The sequence below is a fragment of the Dipodomys spectabilis genome, unplaced genomic scaffold (assembly GCF_019054845.1).
Source record: "Dipodomys spectabilis isolate Male_0828 unplaced genomic scaffold, ASM1905484v1 ptg000032l, whole genome shotgun sequence".
Classification (NCBI taxonomy): domain Eukaryota; kingdom Metazoa; phylum Chordata; class Mammalia; order Rodentia; family Heteromyidae; genus Dipodomys; species Dipodomys spectabilis.
The window spans coordinates 24743990-24764048 of NW_024870709.1; the positions used below are offsets into that span (position 1 = coordinate 24743990).

Below are 20059 nucleotides of genomic sequence, written 5' to 3' on the forward strand. Positions count from 1 at the left end.
CTGGCTCCATTGCTAACATTGGAAGTCCCTAAATCTCCCCTAGCCTTGAGTGCCTTTTTTTTCTTTTTAGCAGTATTTGGTTTTAAATGCAAGATCTCAAATTTGTTAGGTAAGGTACCTATTTTGCCATTTGAGTCACACCCTCAACCATTTTAATTTTAGTTATTTTTCAAATAATGTCTTAAGTTTTTTTGTTTTTTTTTTGGTCTGGTCGTGGGGCCTGAACTCTGGACCTGGGTGCTGTCCCTCAGCTCTTCAGCTCAAGGCTAGCACTCTACCACTTGAGCCACAGCACCACTTCCGGCTTTTTTCTTCTTGTTTATGTGGTGCTGAGGAATCGAACCCAGGGCCTCATGCATGCAAGGCAAGCGCTCTACCACTGAGCCACCTTCCCAGCCCAATGTCTTAAGTTTTTGTCCAGGCCCAGCCTCTGCTTTTCAGATATCTAGGATTATAAATGTGAACTACCACACCCAGTCTGGGTATCCTTATTTAGAAGGTAAGTGGTTGAACTAGGACAGTATTTTCCAAGAATTGGCCTGAGGTAAAGTTTTTAACCAGTTTTTAACCATCAGAATAAGGATGATGAACTCATTTGTCTAATTAAATTCACTTCTTTTATAAATCCTTAATTTGTTTTTATGAACCATAAGGATTTTTCCTCACTTTGAGCATTCTTACATGGCAAGTTCCAACAATGAGCCACATAATAGAGCCTTGCTATTGAAATATATGTGTATTTTTAGAGGTCCATAAATCCAAAGTTCTGGATCAGTAGATATGATAAAAAAAAATTAATCCTTTTCTAGCTCTCAAATTCTATCTTCTTAAATCACAAGTAGCACTTAACTAACTTAAAATTGAAAAAAAGAAAGAGAACTATTTTTCTTTTTTAGCCAACCCATTGTTCAAATGTGTTTTATGATGGACAAGCCTATGAGAATACATTATAGCTTTCTTTTACTTTTTTTTTTTTTGTCAGTCATGGGGCTTAAACTTTGGGCCTAAGCACTGTCCCTCAGCTATTCAGCTCAAGGCTAGCACTCTACCACTTGAGCCACAGCGCCACTTCCAGTTTTCTGGTCGTTTATTGGAGATAAGAGTCTCAGGGACTTTCCTGTTTTGAACCATGATCCTCAGATCTCAGCCTCCTAAGTAGGCTAGGATTACAGGCGTGAACCACGGGTGCCCAGCTGACATTTTAGCTTTCTATGGATAAGGGGAATTATCCACCAAATGTTTTTCAGAAACAATGGGTTAAAAAAAAAAAAAAAAAAAAGACAAATTTCTTAGCTGAGAAAAGTTCAGAACCTATAAAGTGCTAACATCTATTGTGACTCCCCCACAAAAGACAAAGCATCAGCCAAGTACCAGTGGCTCACACCTGTAATCCTAGCTACTCAGGAAGCTGAGATCTGAGCATCTGTTTGTAGCAAGCCTGGGCAGGAAAATACATGAGATTCCTATCTCCAATAAAAGCCAGAAAAAGCATTGTAGCTCAAGTGGTAGAGTGTTAGCCTTGGGTACAAAGAGGCTCAGGGACAATGACAACAAATATATTGCCTTTCTCCTTTCTCATCCACTGTATAACAATGCACCTTTTCCTGGAACCCAATTTGACTAAGGTGGCTTCAACTAAAAAAAAAAAAAAGTTATTCAGTATCTTCCATAATAAAGAAAAAGTATTAAATACAAGAAAACTTGCCACTTATAATCTGATGGAGTTTCATTTTTCAAATTACCAAAATTATGGATTGTTTTAAATTTACAAAAGAAGCCCAACTAAAAACACATCTGATGAATGGTACAATAAAAAATATGCAAAAGTTTTATGGCTATTTTTGACTGCTTTTTTTTTTTGTCTTTACCATTACAAATAAAGGCAAGTTGTACCAAGAAATGAGTACTCCATGATTGCACATTCTAATTAAAGCACTTGGAATTTACAGAAATTTGTAGTAACTGAATGTTGGCTTTTGTCCCTACCCAGCAAATACAAAAATCACATCAAATCATCTATAAGTACTGAGACTGAAAAAAAATGCCAAGTGTCATGTGGCCCTTAAATCCTTCATCAATCTGACCAACCAATTCTGAATGTCTGTGGCGCACACTTTATTTAAATCACACTGTGATTTAAATTACTCACTGTGATCAGGGAACAAAATTCTTGGTAGAAGAAAAAGAAAAGATCTAAGAGTGCTTGTTTGACTTATTCTTTGCATCATTAGTTGAGAAGATTAGTTTAGGTTTTTGTTGTTGTTGTTGTAACTGCTTTTCACATCATCAAGTGAAAGACCATTCAGCCAAATGCTTCGTTCAACATTCTCATTCTAGATTCAAGTTTCACTTTATACAGTGACAAAAGGACACTTTTCAAAAAGAGACAAAATGATCCTGAAGTGAACTCACCAGAGAGAGGTTAAAGACACAATCTTTTGGATATTCCAACATGAACAATTTTTCTTTCTGACTCTGTGCACACTATGCTCTGTACTAGGTCCAATCTTTTCCATCATAACTGTATGGTAAATTCCAGTCTGTTTTTCATAATCCTGCTGACTACTGCAGTCTGCAGCCATAAAAAGCCTTTGCAGACCTAGAGTTGGCTTAGAAAAATGCCTCTGCACAGGAACCAAACTACATGCCGCATTTATGCTCAGACGGGACAGAGGCAAGAGCCGCATGTTCCGGTGTTCATGGACTCAGAAGGGAGGCTTGTGGGGTCTAAGTTTAGAAATTTTAATTTCTTTCGGATGACATTTGTAAACAAAATACCAACACTAAAATAAGAGCAATTTAAAAAAAGAAGGAGGGGGAGTGTCCCGTTCTGCTCAATCTCTCTTCCAAACGCCCCCAAAGAGGTGCCTGCTGCTTGCTTCAGGGCTGTATTTGGGTCGGACCTGCCTGGACTCCCTCAGCCTCCTGATGAACAGGTACATTTGAGATTTATACCAAAGAGTTCCAGTTTTAGAACTAGCTTTTAAAAAAAAACCATAAGTGAATACTGGCTTAGTCTCTGGGGAAGAGCATAAAAGCACCACATAACTCTCTAACAAACCCCCCCCAAAAAAAACTCATTTACACAATATTACTCAAGATACAAATACTGTACTTCCATATGCTACCATTCAGGTTCCTCTGAACATAAGAAAAAGTTGTGGTAAAGTGAAAAGTAATCACGGGGAAAGTAAAAGTTTAAGAGACACCCCCCCCCCTTCTTTGGCCTTCCTGCACCATAACTCTACCCCTTCATATTGAAAAACATATCATATTTAATATATAACAGTTAAACACATCCATTAGTATTACTTTTAAAACATAAAACATCAGAACTACTTGCCTTTTGGCAATTTCTGTGCATTTCCCAGGGCAAGTGCAATACTTCCACAGAGAAGTAGACACCCCAAGCTGGAGAGCATGTTGCATTGGCCACCTCACACGGGGAGTGATGCTGGTGGACGCCTCACAGCTCTGGAGCTGCATTTAAGTAGACTGTCTTCCAGTGACAGAGCCAGGCGGCTGCACTGTGCTGTGCTGTGGGCTTACTCACAAGGGGTGGAGACAAGATGACATCACACCCTTTCCCACACACACCAAAAAAATAAAACACACACACACATATCATCACATCTCTGTCTGTCTCTTTTCTTCCTTCTGTGATACAAATTTGAAATTATAGCCAATCTATAATTGTGGAAGAAAAAGTATTTATAAGGCAATTTTGAAACATCAGATGAACTACTTTACTGAGTAAAGACACACTTAAAACCATCAGGATGTTAAAAATATAAAATGAAGAAGGAAACTGTTTTTAATTATCTAAGAAACCAATCCAACCCTTTTTTTAAAAATATGGGACCAAGTTCATAAAAATATATTTTGAACTCCTCTGCAGTTCTAAGATTTTAGGGAAACTGTTTAAGAGGAATTATAGATCTATACTGTACATTATATATAGCACAGGTGTGGTATACATTAATGCATACAAATGGATACATGTGGATATTCCAGAGCTAGGGATGTAAAGACAGACGCAGCACATTACCAGCTGATCTTTACCATGAGCTGGGCTCTGAAATAGCATTTGATAGAGTGACTGTGTAGGAACTATGGTGTTATACCCATTTACCAGTGACAAACCAGGCTCAGAAAGGTTAAGGGTCCTGATGAAGTAAGAATATTCTAATGATTAATGATCTGGCAGGTCTGGAGTAGAACTGATAAGATTTTAAATTTAGGTCTCAGTAGCAAGGTGCCCTTGAACAAACTTCTGCAACATCTCATCAATATGAACTACATTTCGGTGCTCTGAAATTTGTTAGATATATGTCTAGTCCATTTAATAAATTTCAACATTTATTCCTCCAAGCAACCTATGAAGAAAGCCTTGTTGTCTCACTTATTTTACAGGGAGAAAAACTGAGCCTAAGGAGGTGAAGTGAAAGGACTAAGGTCATAGCACTAAGAAGCAACAGGGCTGGCCGTATTAAGCAGACAACGTTACCCCTGCGCTCCTAGTTCTAATCACTAAACTTTAGATTCTACAGCGGAGACGATCAATGTCATAAATTTGCTAGCAGGAGTTTCACTGCAATGCCTGGCACACAGGAAGCATTTATCAAATGACATTATTGCAAACATTAATAAATGACAACCATAGTAAAGCCCTTAATTTAGTAGACTTCTCTCCACCCCCAATATACTCTATCACAAAGTCCTGAACACAGATAATGGAATGGCTGGGTATTTAATAAGACACTTTAAGGGACTAGGAAGGTGGCTCAGTGGTAGAGCGCTTGCCTTGCATGCATGAGGCCCTGGGTTCGATTCCTCAGCACCACATAAGCAGAAAAAGCCAGAAGTGGTGTTGTGGCTTAAGTGGTAGAGCGCTAGCCTTGAGCTGAAGAGCTGAGGGACAGTACCCAGACCCAGAGTTCAGGCCCATGACTGACAAAAATAAATAAATAAAATAAAATAATAAGGTACTTTAAGTGTCTTTGTCTATTTATATTGACTCTTTGAAAATGGCTTATTAGATGATGTTTCTATAGCTGAATCCAAACTGTAAGAAAGAAATGGGAGCAGGCTGCTAAAAGAAATTCTAGGTAGGCAACTTAGCAAAATAAAAATTGAAGAGACAGCCCTGTCCTCCAAATAAAGCGCAAGGAGGCACATTGTTAAAGTCATTTGGAGCTGGCCTGGCCTACACTCTCACCATCGGAATGCTCTGGCAGGGGCTACGGAAGAGACTGGGTTATTTAACAGGGCTTTTCATCCCTGATTTTCTACTTGAATGGGCAGCTCTCTCAAACCTGAGTTTGGACATTCATCCAACTGGCCGTGTGTGAGTTCTGCCTCTATATGCCATTAACATTAAGTTAAGCCAGTGGGGCCACAGTGTTAGCAGGAAACGACAGATTTTCTAAGGGAACAAACCCAGCAGAAATATTGAAGAAGGGGTGTGAATTAGCTAATGGAACTCAGGGATCAGACTCTGCTTGGCCAGCTGAGGAAGTCTGACCCACATTAGCAGTCCTGACTAGCTGGTTGTAATGAAATAAACTCAAATCTCTGATTGTTTGGTCAGGAAAAGATGGTCACATTACCTTTGCTAGGAGGACAAATGAGCAATTCAGTGAAGATGTTGACAGTATCAGAGCTCTCTTCCAGCCAGGGAAGAGTTATGGCTTAAAGGAAGGGACCATCTCAGAGAGGATATTTCACCTCCTCAATAAAATAATTTTCTGTCCTGTCATTTTCCCAATCTAAACAGAAGGATAGAAGTGTTCCAGAAAAACTTTAAGTGCCTGCTTACATAAAATAAAGGCATCATACCTTTGCTTCATGGAATCATAAAGAGTGTTTCAGGCTATCTTCTAGAAAGACCTGACCATGGGACCCTGTAGAAGACACTAGAATAATTTGTGCAATCATGCTAGGACACACAACCCTAACCCCATTCAAACTCCTCTTCAAGTGGTTATTTGAAATGTGGAAATGCAAAACTCCAGATCCGTGGGAGATTATAGACGCTATAATGTATTGTCATTCATATTTGTAAAAACAAAAATCCTATTGAAACAACATTGGAAAATGGCTTGAAAACCACATAAAATATACTTGTACTTATCTGTAATATTTTAGTGATTGCAGACACAGTGCTTCTTTTGCTTATAATTGTTCTCAGTGCCTAGAAGAAAGATGCAAGTGAACAACGGTATCAAAGGAAAAGTAACCCATCAATTCCTGCAAAGAGTCTAAACCTTAGTCCTAGGATAATCCAGCGGATACTTGAGTTATGACCTTGAAATAATTTCTATGTATTTTATGAGCAGAGACACTAATGCCCTGTGTTCTGGATGAAATGTTTTGCAAATAGCCTGAAAGAAAGAAACTCTTTTTCTAACTCCTAAAGGTAATTTCCTGGAGTCAAACAAAATTCATGGTTATTGCCTATCTTCCAGCATTCAAGTTCCCTAAGCTTAGTGACCCTCTCCTACGATGTAGCCCATGGCATATGCAGGTGTGACCTGTAGCTATTTGTATTGTCCTGTAGGAACTAGGATTCTTTGTACTGATGGGCATTCAGTCTACCGCTATTGCTGTAAGTAAACAATTGCCCTTTGTCTTTGACCTAGGAGTCTTGCTTCTCATGGCAGTAGCCAGGAACTATGAATGTTAACTTGCATATAAAGCAAAATCATAGCCTTGACAACAACAAATCATAGTGTTGGCCCACTTTAAAATATCTCATTAGCTCTTTGTAGTGCTTCCATGTAATAACTACAATGAACTCCACTGTAAGAATCAGCTAAAATCTGCTACTGTATATAGAGAAAGAACTGCCAAGCCTTGTTTATTAAATAATATTCTTTTGTGTATGTGTGTGTGCCAGTCCTGGGGCTGGAACTCAAACCCTAGGTACTATTCCTAAGATTATTTGGCACAAGGCTAGCCCTCTACCCCTTGAGTCACAATGCCACTTCTGGCCTTTTCGTAGTCATTTATTGGAGGTAAGAGTCTCACGGGCTTTCCTGCCTGGGCTGGCTCAAACTGTGATCCTCAGATCTCAGCCTCCTGAGTAGCTAGGATTACAGGTGTGAGTCACCAGTGCTCAGCTCATGCATTTTTTAAACACTCTAGAGAAAATGTTAGACTGTTCTTTATGTCAAAAACCCCCAAAACATTGTGAAATTGTTTCTGTAACTAGGTTCTGTAACCATGGTAACCAGGTTTCTCTGTGGAGATTGCTAGAAAAACAGGGCCAAGCCAGTCCCCCTCCTATGCTAAGTGTATAGGTCTGTGCTATGTGCATTTCTTGACATCATTCTTGGCTATAATTTTCATCTCCACCCTTACTTCTTGCTTATTTTACTTGAGTCTTAATTTATGTGATTTTGTAAGTTGTTTTCATTTGTTTCTGGAATGAGGTGAAGTCAAACAAACAAACTCCCATGCACAGGAGTTATGTCAAAAACACGTGTCAAAACAGGAGAAGTGTGAACCTATGACCTGCCATTGTTTTCTTCTTCACAAAACAGTACACCTGAGTGGGCTTTTGGCATCACAATCATATGGCAACATTTCTTTATACATATTTTCTCCTTAGGAAAAGGAAGAGGAACTCTTGCGTCTAAGGTACATTGAGAACCCAACTCCACGTAAGTGTCATATGATTTTTTTTAATTCATTTTATGTTAGACTTTTATAAGTATTCAATATTAATCTCATTACTTAAAATGACACTTCAATATATCTAAATCTTTCAAATCTTGGAAATAAAATTCCTTGTACCTGGGGCTGGGAAGGTAGCTCAGTGGTAGAGCGCTTGCCTTGCATGCATGAGGCCCTGGGTTCGATTCCTCAGCACCACATAAGCAAAAAGAAAAAAGCTGGATTTGGTGCTATGGCTCAAGTGGTAGAGCACTAGCCTTGAGCTGAAGAGCTAAGGGACTGCCCAGGCCGAGAGTTCAGGCCCCACGACCGGACCCAAAAAAAAAAATTCTTTGTATCCACTTTGCCTCTCAGTCTACAGTTTTTAGGTTCTAGTACACTAGGAACTATAGCAGGGTATTTTTTTAAGGTTTATATATTTGCAATTAATAGTATACAAAGGTATGGTGTGGTTTCATAGGGATGTTAATAAAGCATGATTCATATTTGAAATGGGAAATCTAGTGTTCCATGTTTTCAGCCCAAATCTTGTTTCTATAATTACTGTACTGAACTAAGTTTCTGATCCAATTGGACAAGTATTTTGCTCCAGTGAGGTGTATTTGGCCAGAGCATTAAACTTCCTTCCACAATGGTTTATATAACTCTGACAAGTTTTACCTTTAAGTGTGCAAGCTATGTTTGCCAGTCATTCTTCAATCTCTCTAAAGGCATCTTGACCTCCCTTTTTTGGCTTGATTCCCCTAGAGTCTAGAACTTGTACTTATCAAACAACATAAAGAATCCTTTCTGTTAGTTTAGAAATGAGCTTTCAGATTGAAACTGTTCATCTCCATGAAATTTTCTACCATTTTCTGCTACTAAAACAGAATACAGTAGACTGGGTGATTTTTAAAGAATAGAAGTTGGTTTCTTAAAGATCTGGTGGCTTGATGTCAAAGGCCAGTAGTGCCAGCATCTGCATCGAAATCTGATGGAAAGCATCAGATAGTGACAGAGCACTGGAGAGGCAGAAGACAAGAGAGGTTGCCCTCCGTTTTAAAGCACATCCACTTTCATGGTAAGTAAAGTATCACTATGACAATGACGTTGATCCTCTCATGAAGGCAGACTCTCAAGGCCTCATCACTTCTTATTGATCCCAGCCTCCAATAATGCTGCACTGGGGATTCAGTTTCCAACCTACACACTTTGGAGGACACGCTCAAACAGTAGCACCTTCCATACCTATCCAAACTTACAATATTTTAAAAAAAAAACAGATAAGTATCTTTTACCTAAACTTTAAAGGATATAAAATATTAGCAACAAGAGCTGAATTAAAACATAAGCTAGTAGCAGACTCTGACAGGAGGGTGTGTTAGGGCAGGATCCTGAAATCAGAGCACAGTCTCAGGGATCTGAGGCATAGCAAACACAGGTAGACAAAGTAGGAGGTAAGAGGAGAGGGGTCTGGGATAAGTATCTTTTACTCAGCTGACTTTGGCATACTATTGCTTGTGGGATCTAGGAGGGTCTGCTGTGCTATTAAGTGAATGGAAATGAATGGTCATTCATGGCCATGACCTCCCAATTTCCAGAGCCCGTGTCTTTATTATTTCATAGAAGTAACTCTACTCTGAACACTTCATAACTTTGCTACATCTTTTTTGAGGGGTAGGACAACCCAGATTGCAAACAGAACTCTAGTGATGGAAGGCATGTCGAAGCAAATGTAGTGGTTGTGTTCCTTGGTAAGATAGGAAATCATGAGCTCCTTTGGCTACAGCCTAAAATATGCTGAAGTAAAGTACAGAAAAATATTACACAGAAAGGACATAGGTTATGTCTTTAAGTTATGTGTATACAAATGGGGAAAATGTAGTAAATATATCTAAACATGTCAGCTTATAATAATTGAATGCTTTGAGGATTTAAAGTAGTAATCATTGACAGGGAGGAAAAATTATAAAATTTTAATTGGAAGTGTTCTAGTTTGACTTTGTGATGTTCTGTTTTCTAATCTCAGATCTACTTTAGCTTAAAAATGATTATATTTGGGGTTGAGCATGTAACTCAGTAACAGAGTACATGTTTAACATGTTCACTCCCAAAACAAAAAAAAATGTGATTTGAAAAAATATATGTTAAGGAAAAATAAATAAAGGTGATTATTTTACAAATATTGAATGGTTGAGGTTGAGAAGCATATCATGTGATAGTGTCTCCAATGAGAAAATAAACAGAAATAAGAAAATGAAAGTACTTCCTTGAGTATCACATATGTTAACCAAGACAGGAACATGAAGCTACCTAAATTTAACCTAATTAAAGTTTAAAATTATGTTCCTCATTCACAGTAGCTATATTTCAAGTACTGAGTAGTTACATCTGTTTGCTACCCTATTGAACAGTACAGTTACAATGCAGTTCCATTATATAATATTGAGTTCCACTATGTTAACACCTCCTAGTGAAGTATGACCAATATTCATATTTGGGAAGGTACATTTAACTTATGAATGGGAAATCAAATGATGAATATCTTTCTTTTTGCTCTAGTCACTTACCCTCTTAAAAATAAATATGATCTTATTGTTTTTCTTGGTGAGAGTTCACTTGATCCGAGAAGTTCTTCTCAAGTTGAGAAATACAGATAGAAAACAAAAGAATTTCGCCTACAAATTTCCAACTCTTGAAGGGTCAGGCACCCTTTCCTGAGAATGTCTTCTAGAGCTGTTGGCAAGAATTATTGAAGTAGCCTAATCACTGCTGGTTGCTAACTGAAGAGCCATTTCCTCATTCTCCCTCATGGAGAAAATTTGCTTCCCATGGCAGAAAGATGGCTTGGAAAGAACATGAGCTAGTTCCCTCTTCCATGAAGTTGAAGGGAAATTTTCCCAACATGCTTTTAGAAGAGATTTATTGCTCTTGTTTAAAAGAAAAACATTTACACAAACTCAGTCCTCTATTGCCCTTCTTTTTCTGTTTTGTTTTTTAGTTACAAGTAGGGCAGCCACATTGTGACCATGACAGAACACCGGGCAGGGAGCTTACATCACTGACTCCGGGAATAGCTCTCTACAGACTTGTTAGAGAGAAGTTATATAGTAAATAAACAAAATGTAATTAAGACATTTTTAGTCATTTAATTTGTGTACCTCTTTTGAGCTCTTATTTCTTCTCTTCTGAAAAATGGCAATGATGGCAGAGATGTAATCTGAGGAATAAATAGCTTAATACATGTAAAATACACAGATTAGCATCTAGTGCATAGTAGGTCCACAGTACTTATTGACTAGAAGTGATTTAGCTATTTCTATATTTACTCCAACTTAAAGTTTCCAGATACTTACCAAGGTGATGATGGTGACCATAGTAGTGATTTTCTAAAATATTAGCTAGTGTCACACAGTGATGTTCAATACTGTATTGATGCTATCTATACACATGATCTCAGTAATCTTCAAATAACAAATTACCTTTTCATAACTTCAAATAACTAATTATCTATTGTGATTGTTTTAACAGATGAAAAATGCAAGAATTTTTTCTCAAGGTTAAATACTTCAATCTGAATATAATATCTCCTCTTTCCAGTTTGGAGGCAAAAGCATCAATGACATAAAATGTGTTAAAAGATTCTAGGCTGACACAAAGAACGTACTAGTCACAAAACAAAGTATCCTAAATAGACACGTTCATTTTAAAGTATATCAATTTTATGGATGTTTAAATTTTTATGTGTATATGAGATTCACAGTAAAGAAGTAAAACCCTAAAAAATTGGCTGGGTTCAGAGGTATACCTACCATTTGAATAAAGGGTTGGTATAATATACATTCCATTAAATATCCTTTTTTGAAGTTATATATGTGTGTGTTCCTGTATGTATATGTGTGTATAAAATTTCATCATAGCAGCTTTCAAATCTCTTTTGTCTTATTTTGTTTTCTAAATCTTTTCTTCCTTTTTCCAGAAGAACTAGTCTCATTCTCTTCAACACTTGCAAAAACTCATTTAGAAAAAAAGCTATTAAAATGATTTATTATTCCTCTAACATTTCCCTGGAAGTATTCAGTTTTTAAAATTACCCAAAGCATACATTTTCATATTTTCTGATCCTCATTTACAACCCTGTGAACTATTTTAGATGGAGAAACTATGACTCAGACAATTTAAGAGGCTTGCCCAAGGAACATAATGTTGTAGTTCATAAGCTTTGTGGGTTGCATAATCTTCTGATAACTTGAAGAATCTCCCTTTTTCCTTTTCATGGTACCAGGCCTTGAATTCAGATTCTCATACTGTCATTTGGCTCTCTGGTTTGGCTAATGTTCTCCCGTTTGAGCCATGTCTCCAGTCCAGCATTTCGCTAGTTAATTAGAGATAGAAATTCATACACTTTTCTGCCTGCAGCAGCTGTGAACCACAATCCACTGGATCTCTGGCTTCTGAGTAGCTAGAATTATAGTTCTGTGCTATTGGTGTTCAGCTTTCCTCACTATCCTATATCTGAAATTATCTGAAATTAGAGAATTCTTTTAATAAATGGATAAAATGCAAAGATCCCTTAGAAGGATAACACTGTGAGATAAATTACATCTCACAGCTCAAAATAGATTGGAGGATGGGTCAGATGAAGGCAGAATGGCATGAAAGAGGTTGCAACCAGGATTTTCCTGAAGAGTGGAATCTAGGCTCAGAACTTCTCTTAAATACATTGGAATCAATAAAGAACCTTAATTTCCCATTTTTTCTCTCTTTAAAAAGTGATCTAACCACTGGTTATAGCTTGTTTTTGGTCTCTGATTTTCTCTCTAGCATCAACTCTTAATAGAACTTAATAGAACAAGAAGCCATTTGAACATGCTAAACTAGCTCTACTTTGAGCCTCCTGTGCACAAATATAATAAACTGAGCTCCCCTGGAGCCACATATGACCCACCCATTACCAAGCAGGATTTTGGGCCTCCAAGAAGAATGGTTTAAGCCTTACAGAGACTTTCTTCTTAATTACTTTCCAGATAAATCTGAGAAAATCTTTCCCATGCTAAAATGAAAGGGAATTGCCTTCCTTGAAATTATATGATTCACCCAAAACATCTGATATTAATTCCAGGAACAAGTCTGGAATTAGGAAAATGTGTAGAAAGCAATAGGGAGAATCTGATAGAGAGTCCAGGGGAAGAGATGTGGCAACTCCTTACTCTTGTGTCATCATCTGTCACTGTCTGAATTGAAATGTGATGTCCTTTAACACCTGAAATGCCTGGCTCCTAGCATCAGGGCACTGGTAAGACATTCATTTGGGTCATCACATAAGATGATGCTCATAGGACTCTGAATTCTGTCCAGAAGACTAGAACTTCTTATTCAATATGACCCAATCATCTGCCAACATAGCATGTACTACATGGATCAAGCCTATCTAGTCTTCTCACCAGTCTGAGACCTCAAACATCATAAACCAGACTCACAGCATCTTATATCATTCAACCCTGTTACTCCGTTTGCCAGTGCTAGGCTATAGAACTCTTCCTTTCCTCAAGCAGTAACTTGTGTAGACTTGTACATTCTATTCATTTAATCAAAACTTAGGGAGACTACAAGCCTATCTAAACCACTGAGCAATAATGTTTTGGAGGATACTATTGTGTGTCTACAAGGAAGGTTGTTAAGGAATGAAGAAAAACTTAAGATGACTAAGTAGTGTGCTTAGTATTTTGAATGGAGGTGAATGTATGGAAATCAAAGAGAGCTTCCATCCCTACCTAGTTGATGGTAGTGGAGATTTCAAGAAAATTTCCCTAACGTGGGTTTCTGGTTAGTCTTGAAGTGGTAGGTAAATTTATACCATAAAAGGACAAGAGAGGCCTAAGCTTGCGCTTTTGAATGTGGTTTGAGTGTGGTTCATCTCTTCAAAAATTCGCATTTGTGTTAATTCCTAGATTAAGGAATTGCCGGTGGTATTAAGGTGGCAAGGACTTTAAGGAAGATTTTGGGTCTTGAGAGTAAGTATCACTCAGAAAAGATTGATCCTTGTGAGACTAGTTGTTATGGGAGAGTAGACCTGGCCTCTGCTCCTGCTACTTCACTTGTCAAGTGATGTCTTTTGCGCATACCTTTTCCAGGCCATACCATCTTCCATGCTAGGATGCAGTCAAAGGCGTTTTCAAATGTCAGCACCATGGTGTTTGGACTTTCAGCCATTAGAGTTATAAATTATAAATTAAATAAATCTCTTGCCTTTGTTCCTTTCATGAAAAGAACAATGAAAACTTGGCTAATCAACAAATGGAAATGCTGGCCACCAGTGGTTCATGTGTGTAATCCCACCCACTTTGATCTGAGGATGACAGCTCCAAGCCACACAATCAGGAAAGACTATGAGACTCTTACCTCAATTCACCACCAAAAACCTGGAAGTGGAGCTGTGGCTCTAGTGGTAGAGTGCTCGCTTTGGGTAAAAACGCTAACGGATAGCACCCAGGCCTGAGTTCAATCTCCATCATGGAACAAAAATAAATACAAAATGGAAAGAAAAATATAAGTGGAAAACACAGTGAAGGAGGAATATAGTTTAATACAAGAAATGAAATTGAAATGTATTTTTTTCTGTACCTGTCATAAAAGTTACCACACAGATAATTTTGACAATACAACACAGATCTCACGTTCTATAGCCCACACATCTGAAACAAGTTATGTGAACTGAAATCAATTGTGCTTTACCTTTTCCTACAGACTCTAAGATAGACGCTATATCTTGGTTTGGTTTTACTGTTTCTAGAACCTGTATTCCTTGGCATTGGCTCCTTCCTCCACCTCCAAAAGCATCAAATAGCATGTCTTCTCTGATCTTTCTTCAGATCTCCTATTTTTAAGGATACTATACCTACATTGGGCCCACATAGATATCACACAAGTTATGTTATGGTCCATTTATTACTTAAGTCCATCACTAACTTCAGATCTCCTTTGTCATATATCCAATCTATTCAGGATTGGGATCATGAGAATAGGAACAACCCTATGAAAATTTCCCAAAGAAATAAGATTTTCTCCAGAATTACTGGAACAAGATGGTTCAAATATGATAAGAAAAATATAGAAATAAATAGAAGTATTCTAGCCTACCAATGTAAGACTAAAAAGACAAGCAGTAAAAATAGACATGTATTTTTTAATCATTTTCAAACCCATTACTTACTCATTCTGCATGAGGAAACCTAGTGTATAAGCATTGTGAATAGACAGTTTTAAGATAACTAAAAGATAGTTTATGATTTTGGGCCCTACTTTCATCTAAACCAGGATAAGAGTTTATCCATACAAAGAAATAGTTCTTTATCCTTTTCTAGAAGTACATATTAAAAATATTCATAGCTTTTGACTCAATAATTCCCATCAGAAAATAGATACCAGAGTAATGATGTAAGTATAAAGATCATCTAAACTGGGCTAGGAAGGTGGCTCAGCGGTATAGCGCTTGCCTTGCATGCATGAGGCCCTGGGTTCGATTCCTCAGCACCATGTAAGAAAAAAGAAAAAAGCCGGAAGTGGTACTGTAGCTCAAGCTCTAGCCTTGAGCTGAAGAACTGAGGGACAGTGCCCAGGCCCAGAGTTCAGGCACCATGACTGGACCCCCCCCCAAAAAAAAAAAACATAGAAAAAGGTCATCTAAACTTCTAAAAGTGAAATAATTGTAACAGCACATGCAAACATAAAACACAAGAATAAGAGATTGATGATACAAGTTGAGGCATACTCTAAGATAATTTGGTCACTAAAAGCCATATAAAATTGACATGGGGGGCTGGGAAAGTGGCTCAGTGGTAGAGTGCTTGCCTTGCATGTATGAGGCCCTGGGTTCAATTCCTCAGCACCACATAAGCAGAAAAAGCTGGAAGTGGTGCTGTGGCTCAAAGTGATAGAGTACTAGCCTTGAACTGAAGAGCTGAGGGACATCGCCCAGGCCCCAAGACCGGCAAAAATAAATAAATAAAAATAAATAAATAAATAAAATTGACATGGGAAATCCTAAAATTCTGATTTAAAAAGCACATAATCAAATGGTACATACAGTGAAAATGCAACTACATTAAATATAAGTATTAGATCTTAAAAGCTGGATGTATATAAACCCAAACTTGTTCTATCTGTAAAACTCTTTCTTAATACTAATATTCTATATACTTCCAAATTCTTATCATAAGCAAATACTGTTTGCACAATAGCAAAATGTTTTGGAAATATATTTTTCTTCTTAACTATTCCACAGATAGCAATAGGTGGATCCATACAGGTTAGAATGAGTCCACTAGATAACTGAGTACCTCATTCCTCTCACAAAAGAAAATTATAGTCCACAGCCGCACTTACGGTGCAGGCTCACACACTCAACATGAGATAAAAGCACCAACCAGTCATGTACCCACCTCAATCACATAGGCTGAGACATGTTCAGTATTGTCTCTGGTTTAGGTGACAGTGACTACTTCCAACATTATACTGCTTTGATGACAAAATAGGTGTAACTCAGATTAGTAAGGCCCAGCCAGTACCATTGTCCAATGACTTTTGACTCTTAATAACTATCTTTTGAATAAAGATCACCCAGCCCTTTGTTACAAGTGCATTACCTAGTATAACTTCAGATGGACAGGATTCAGTGGTCACCAACTCCCATATATAGAAAAGGCAGCAGATAGAAGAGACCTTGTAATATAGACACTTCCATAGTGTGTTATCTGTGCAAATGTATGCATATGGTCCTATTATTCTGACACCACAGTAGCTATTTTAATGTTGTTACCATTTATCTGGCTTCTCCCACTTCTCCCCACCCATGCAATAAAATTTCCCTATAGCCTAGATTCTTTCTTTTATGTTGTTTTACTTTTTTTAACTTTATTTGAGTAAAACAGATAATTCTCCTTAGAGTATTTTTGTTTTCTTCTATTTTGTGCACAAAAAGAAGAATGGGATTTAAAGGGAAAAATACGTTTAATGTGGATTCAGCCCAGAAATGACCATAAAAGGCGTAATTAGAATCAGAGTATACTGTCTCACAGTAAGAAGTTCTGGTTTCCATTTCCTCAGTCTACCAGAAAACAGATACATTTAGTTTAATTAATTTTATTGATTGGCTGCGTATGTGGTACTGAAGAATTGAACCCAGGGCCTCATGCCTGCTAGGCAAGCACTCTGCTACTCTATCACCTTCCCAGCTGACACATTTGCTCATAACCCATTTTTGAGAGGAGGAAAACACAAAACATCTGAGATGACATCTTGAAAGCCTGGAGAAAGTCTACCTCAAGATAGGAAACCACATGGGAAATGGAAGCTAGAGGCGGCACCATATCAACCCTAACAAATACTGGGCACACACGTAAGCCCTCAGTCACAAGGGTTGACCAACTAAGATGTGTGTATGTTTTAAAATGGCCTCCCAATCTGGTGTTTAGAAACCTCATTCCAGCTGGAAAAAAAAGAACATTCTAGAATATATATCACATGAACTAAAGAGTCAGCAGAAAATGTGCTTCCCTTCTCTGTCCCCAAAGTGTGAAACCTGAGGCATCTTTAACTATGAATGACTGCAGAGCACATGATTCTTTGCTCATAAAACATCTTGGAAGAAACTGGAGCTATACTTCTGGCTCTGAGCTGCAGATGAAGCAGGAAACATTAAAATATACTGAACTCCTTCACAAAGGCCCTTAGTCTCAAACTGAATAAGCAGCTTTTTTGGAAAAGGTAGGGGACTATCAGGTGTGGGGATGTAAGTGCGCATTCTCCTTCACTGGTTCTTGGGAGAGTCCCATGGCTTTGTTTTGGGATACTGAGGAAGTGAAACCTTAGGTACCCTGATGCACAGATACAAAGATGCTTATGTTTGTTGGGAGCAAATGAGGAAACCATGAGTCACATAGAAAAGAAGGATTAAGTGTTTAATGACTTTTTTTGCTTTTCCTGGAATTCTTACTAGGAAAAAAGGCAGCTTTTTTAGTGTAACAAATACTATTTTCCAATTTAGTAATAAAGAGCATGTTTATCTGTACCAAGTTAAGTGATTTATTTTTCCAATTTATATTCCTCCTGTTTCATGAAAGGCAAACAAAATGCCTTGTAGCAGATGAAATCCTGTGCTTTCAGACTTAAAAAAAAATCTTAAAGTGCTTAGGTTTATACATAATAAATTTTATAATACTACTATGCCATTATAGGAGTATTCCTATTAAATGCTAGTTAGGATAGTTCTATACACTGGAAAAAAAATATAGCAGTTACAAGAGGAAATCCTCCCCCTGATTTCCCTCAAGGTAATCAACTAAACTTATCCAAAGCATTACATTATCAGTAAAGTATGTGGCAGATAGTATGGAGGAGGGATGACCAAAATAAATACCCTTGCAATTCTTTTTTTTTTTTTTGATCATGGGGCCTGAACTCTGGTCCTGGGCACTGTCCCTCAGCTCTTCAGCTCAAGGCTAGTGCTCTACCACTTGAGCCACAACACCACTTCTGGCTTTTTCTGCTTACGTTGTACTGCAGAATGGAATCCTGGGCCTCATGCATGCAAGGCAAGCACTGTACCACTGAGCCACCTTCCCAGCCCCACCCCTGCAATTCTTATCTTCTTTCCAGTTTCTAGCTCTTAACTAATTGTTTTGCTTTGTGTTTTTCATTTGTTGCTTTTATGGAAAAATATACAGCGTGTGTATCAATGCCTAAGTAAGTGTACATTCAATACCTACATGTACAACACTTACCAAAAGCTATTGCCACTGTTACTTTATTGGAATATCAGTACAGGTAAAAAGACTAGTTAGCATAATATTATCACTTACAAAAGGGATTACATTATTAAGTGGGAAACCAAAACTGTTGTTTAATCTTCAAGCTCATTCTACTTTGCTAAACTGAGGAACAATGTATTCTGGATTCCTTAAATTATGTGGTGTACATCATCAGGATAATTGCCTCTGCCTGGACACTTCGGGTTCTTCAATGACTTGTCCATCTTGTTATATCTGCACTCTGTGCCAATAAGAGATGAACTTACCCAAACAACATAGCCATCAAGGAAGCTGGAAATCAACAGGCAATTGATTGAGGAAATAGATTTGGAATTAACTGCCTACCAGAAAGAGGGGAATAAAGACCCAAAGATAATTATTAAAATGTGTCATTAGAAAATTTGCTTCCAGGAAAAGTTCAATTTGACACAGTAACTGAGTGGTTTTCACATTCCTCTCTCCATGATGACAGAGAATGTCTCATAACAGACAAATTACAATTGTACTTGTTATTTTAATGTCTTAAAATCCTCTCTCATCCCCTGTGGGACTGTGAGCCCCTTGTGTGCAGAAACTATCTTCTCATCTTTGTGTCTTCATTGCCTAAAATGGTCCCCATGAAAACCTTCAATAAAAACAATGGGGGTTGAGTGCCAGTGGCTCATGCCTGTAATCCTAGCTACTCAGAAGGCTGAGATCAAAGGATCATGGTTCGCAGCCAGCTCAAGCAGAAAAGTCCGTTTGAAGCCAGCTTGGGTAGAAAAGTCCATGAGACTCTTACCTCCAATTAATCACAGAAAATGCTGGAAGTAGCTTTGTGACTCAGTGATAGAGTACTAGCCGTGAGCGAAAGAGCTAAGGGACAGCACTCATGCCCAGAGTTCAAGCTGCAGGACTGGCAAAAAAAAAAAAAAAGCAAACCAAAAATAACAACAACTAAGCAATTGGGCGTCACTGTCATGCGAATTACTAGAAGAAAGGGCAAAATGTCACAGATGAAAATTTGGAAATGAGAGTTTGTCACATTCCTAAAACCATCGGGGAAGACAGCATTCTTGCAATGCATCTCTCCCAGGTATTTAGAAAGAAACATCAAGCGTTTTGTTTTTTCCCTTCCCCTCCCCAAATTAGGGAAGTGTATATACAAGATGCAGGGCACCGACATCAAATACAGTGAAAATGCTTATATCATGGAAAAAACAAAATGCTTAAATAGTGATACAGGTTGATCCATTGTAACAACGAGATCTACAAGACACTATGTTGGAAAACGAACTTTACAATTCAGGGGGGGAGTGTAGTTGTGCAGGTGGGAGAGAAGAGACGGTAGGGGAAAAACAGGAGTAGGTAACAATGCTCGATTGGAAATGTACTCATTACCTTGCTCATGTAACTGTAACCCCTCTGTACAGTATTTTTACAATAAAAAAAAACATTTAAAAAAAGAAACATCAAATACCTGATATTTTGTAAGGATAAAAACAATCAAACAAACAAAAGAGATACATAATAATTATGATGGGCAAAACATCAGGAACTTTATTGAAAGCCAAATCACAAGCAGTTAAGAAGAGGTATAAGGCCTCGTAGGGTGG

At 37.9% G+C, this 20059-nt stretch overlaps 1 protein-coding gene across 1 annotated transcript in view; it reads right to left on the reverse strand.

The window, feature by feature from the left end:
• LOC122105524 (ABI family member 3 binding protein) overlaps nucleotides 1–3440 on the reverse strand; it is a 192057-nt gene extending 188617 nt beyond the window's left edge. Inside the window, exon 1 of the mRNA XM_042676771.1 lies at nucleotides 3344–3440. Within this exon, the coding sequence (XP_042532705.1) occupies nucleotides 3344–3422 (79 nt within the window). The 5' untranslated portion in view covers nucleotides 3423–3440. The remainder of the gene's footprint in view (nucleotides 1–3343) is intronic.
• Between the last annotated feature and the right edge of the window lie 16619 nt (nucleotides 3441–20059).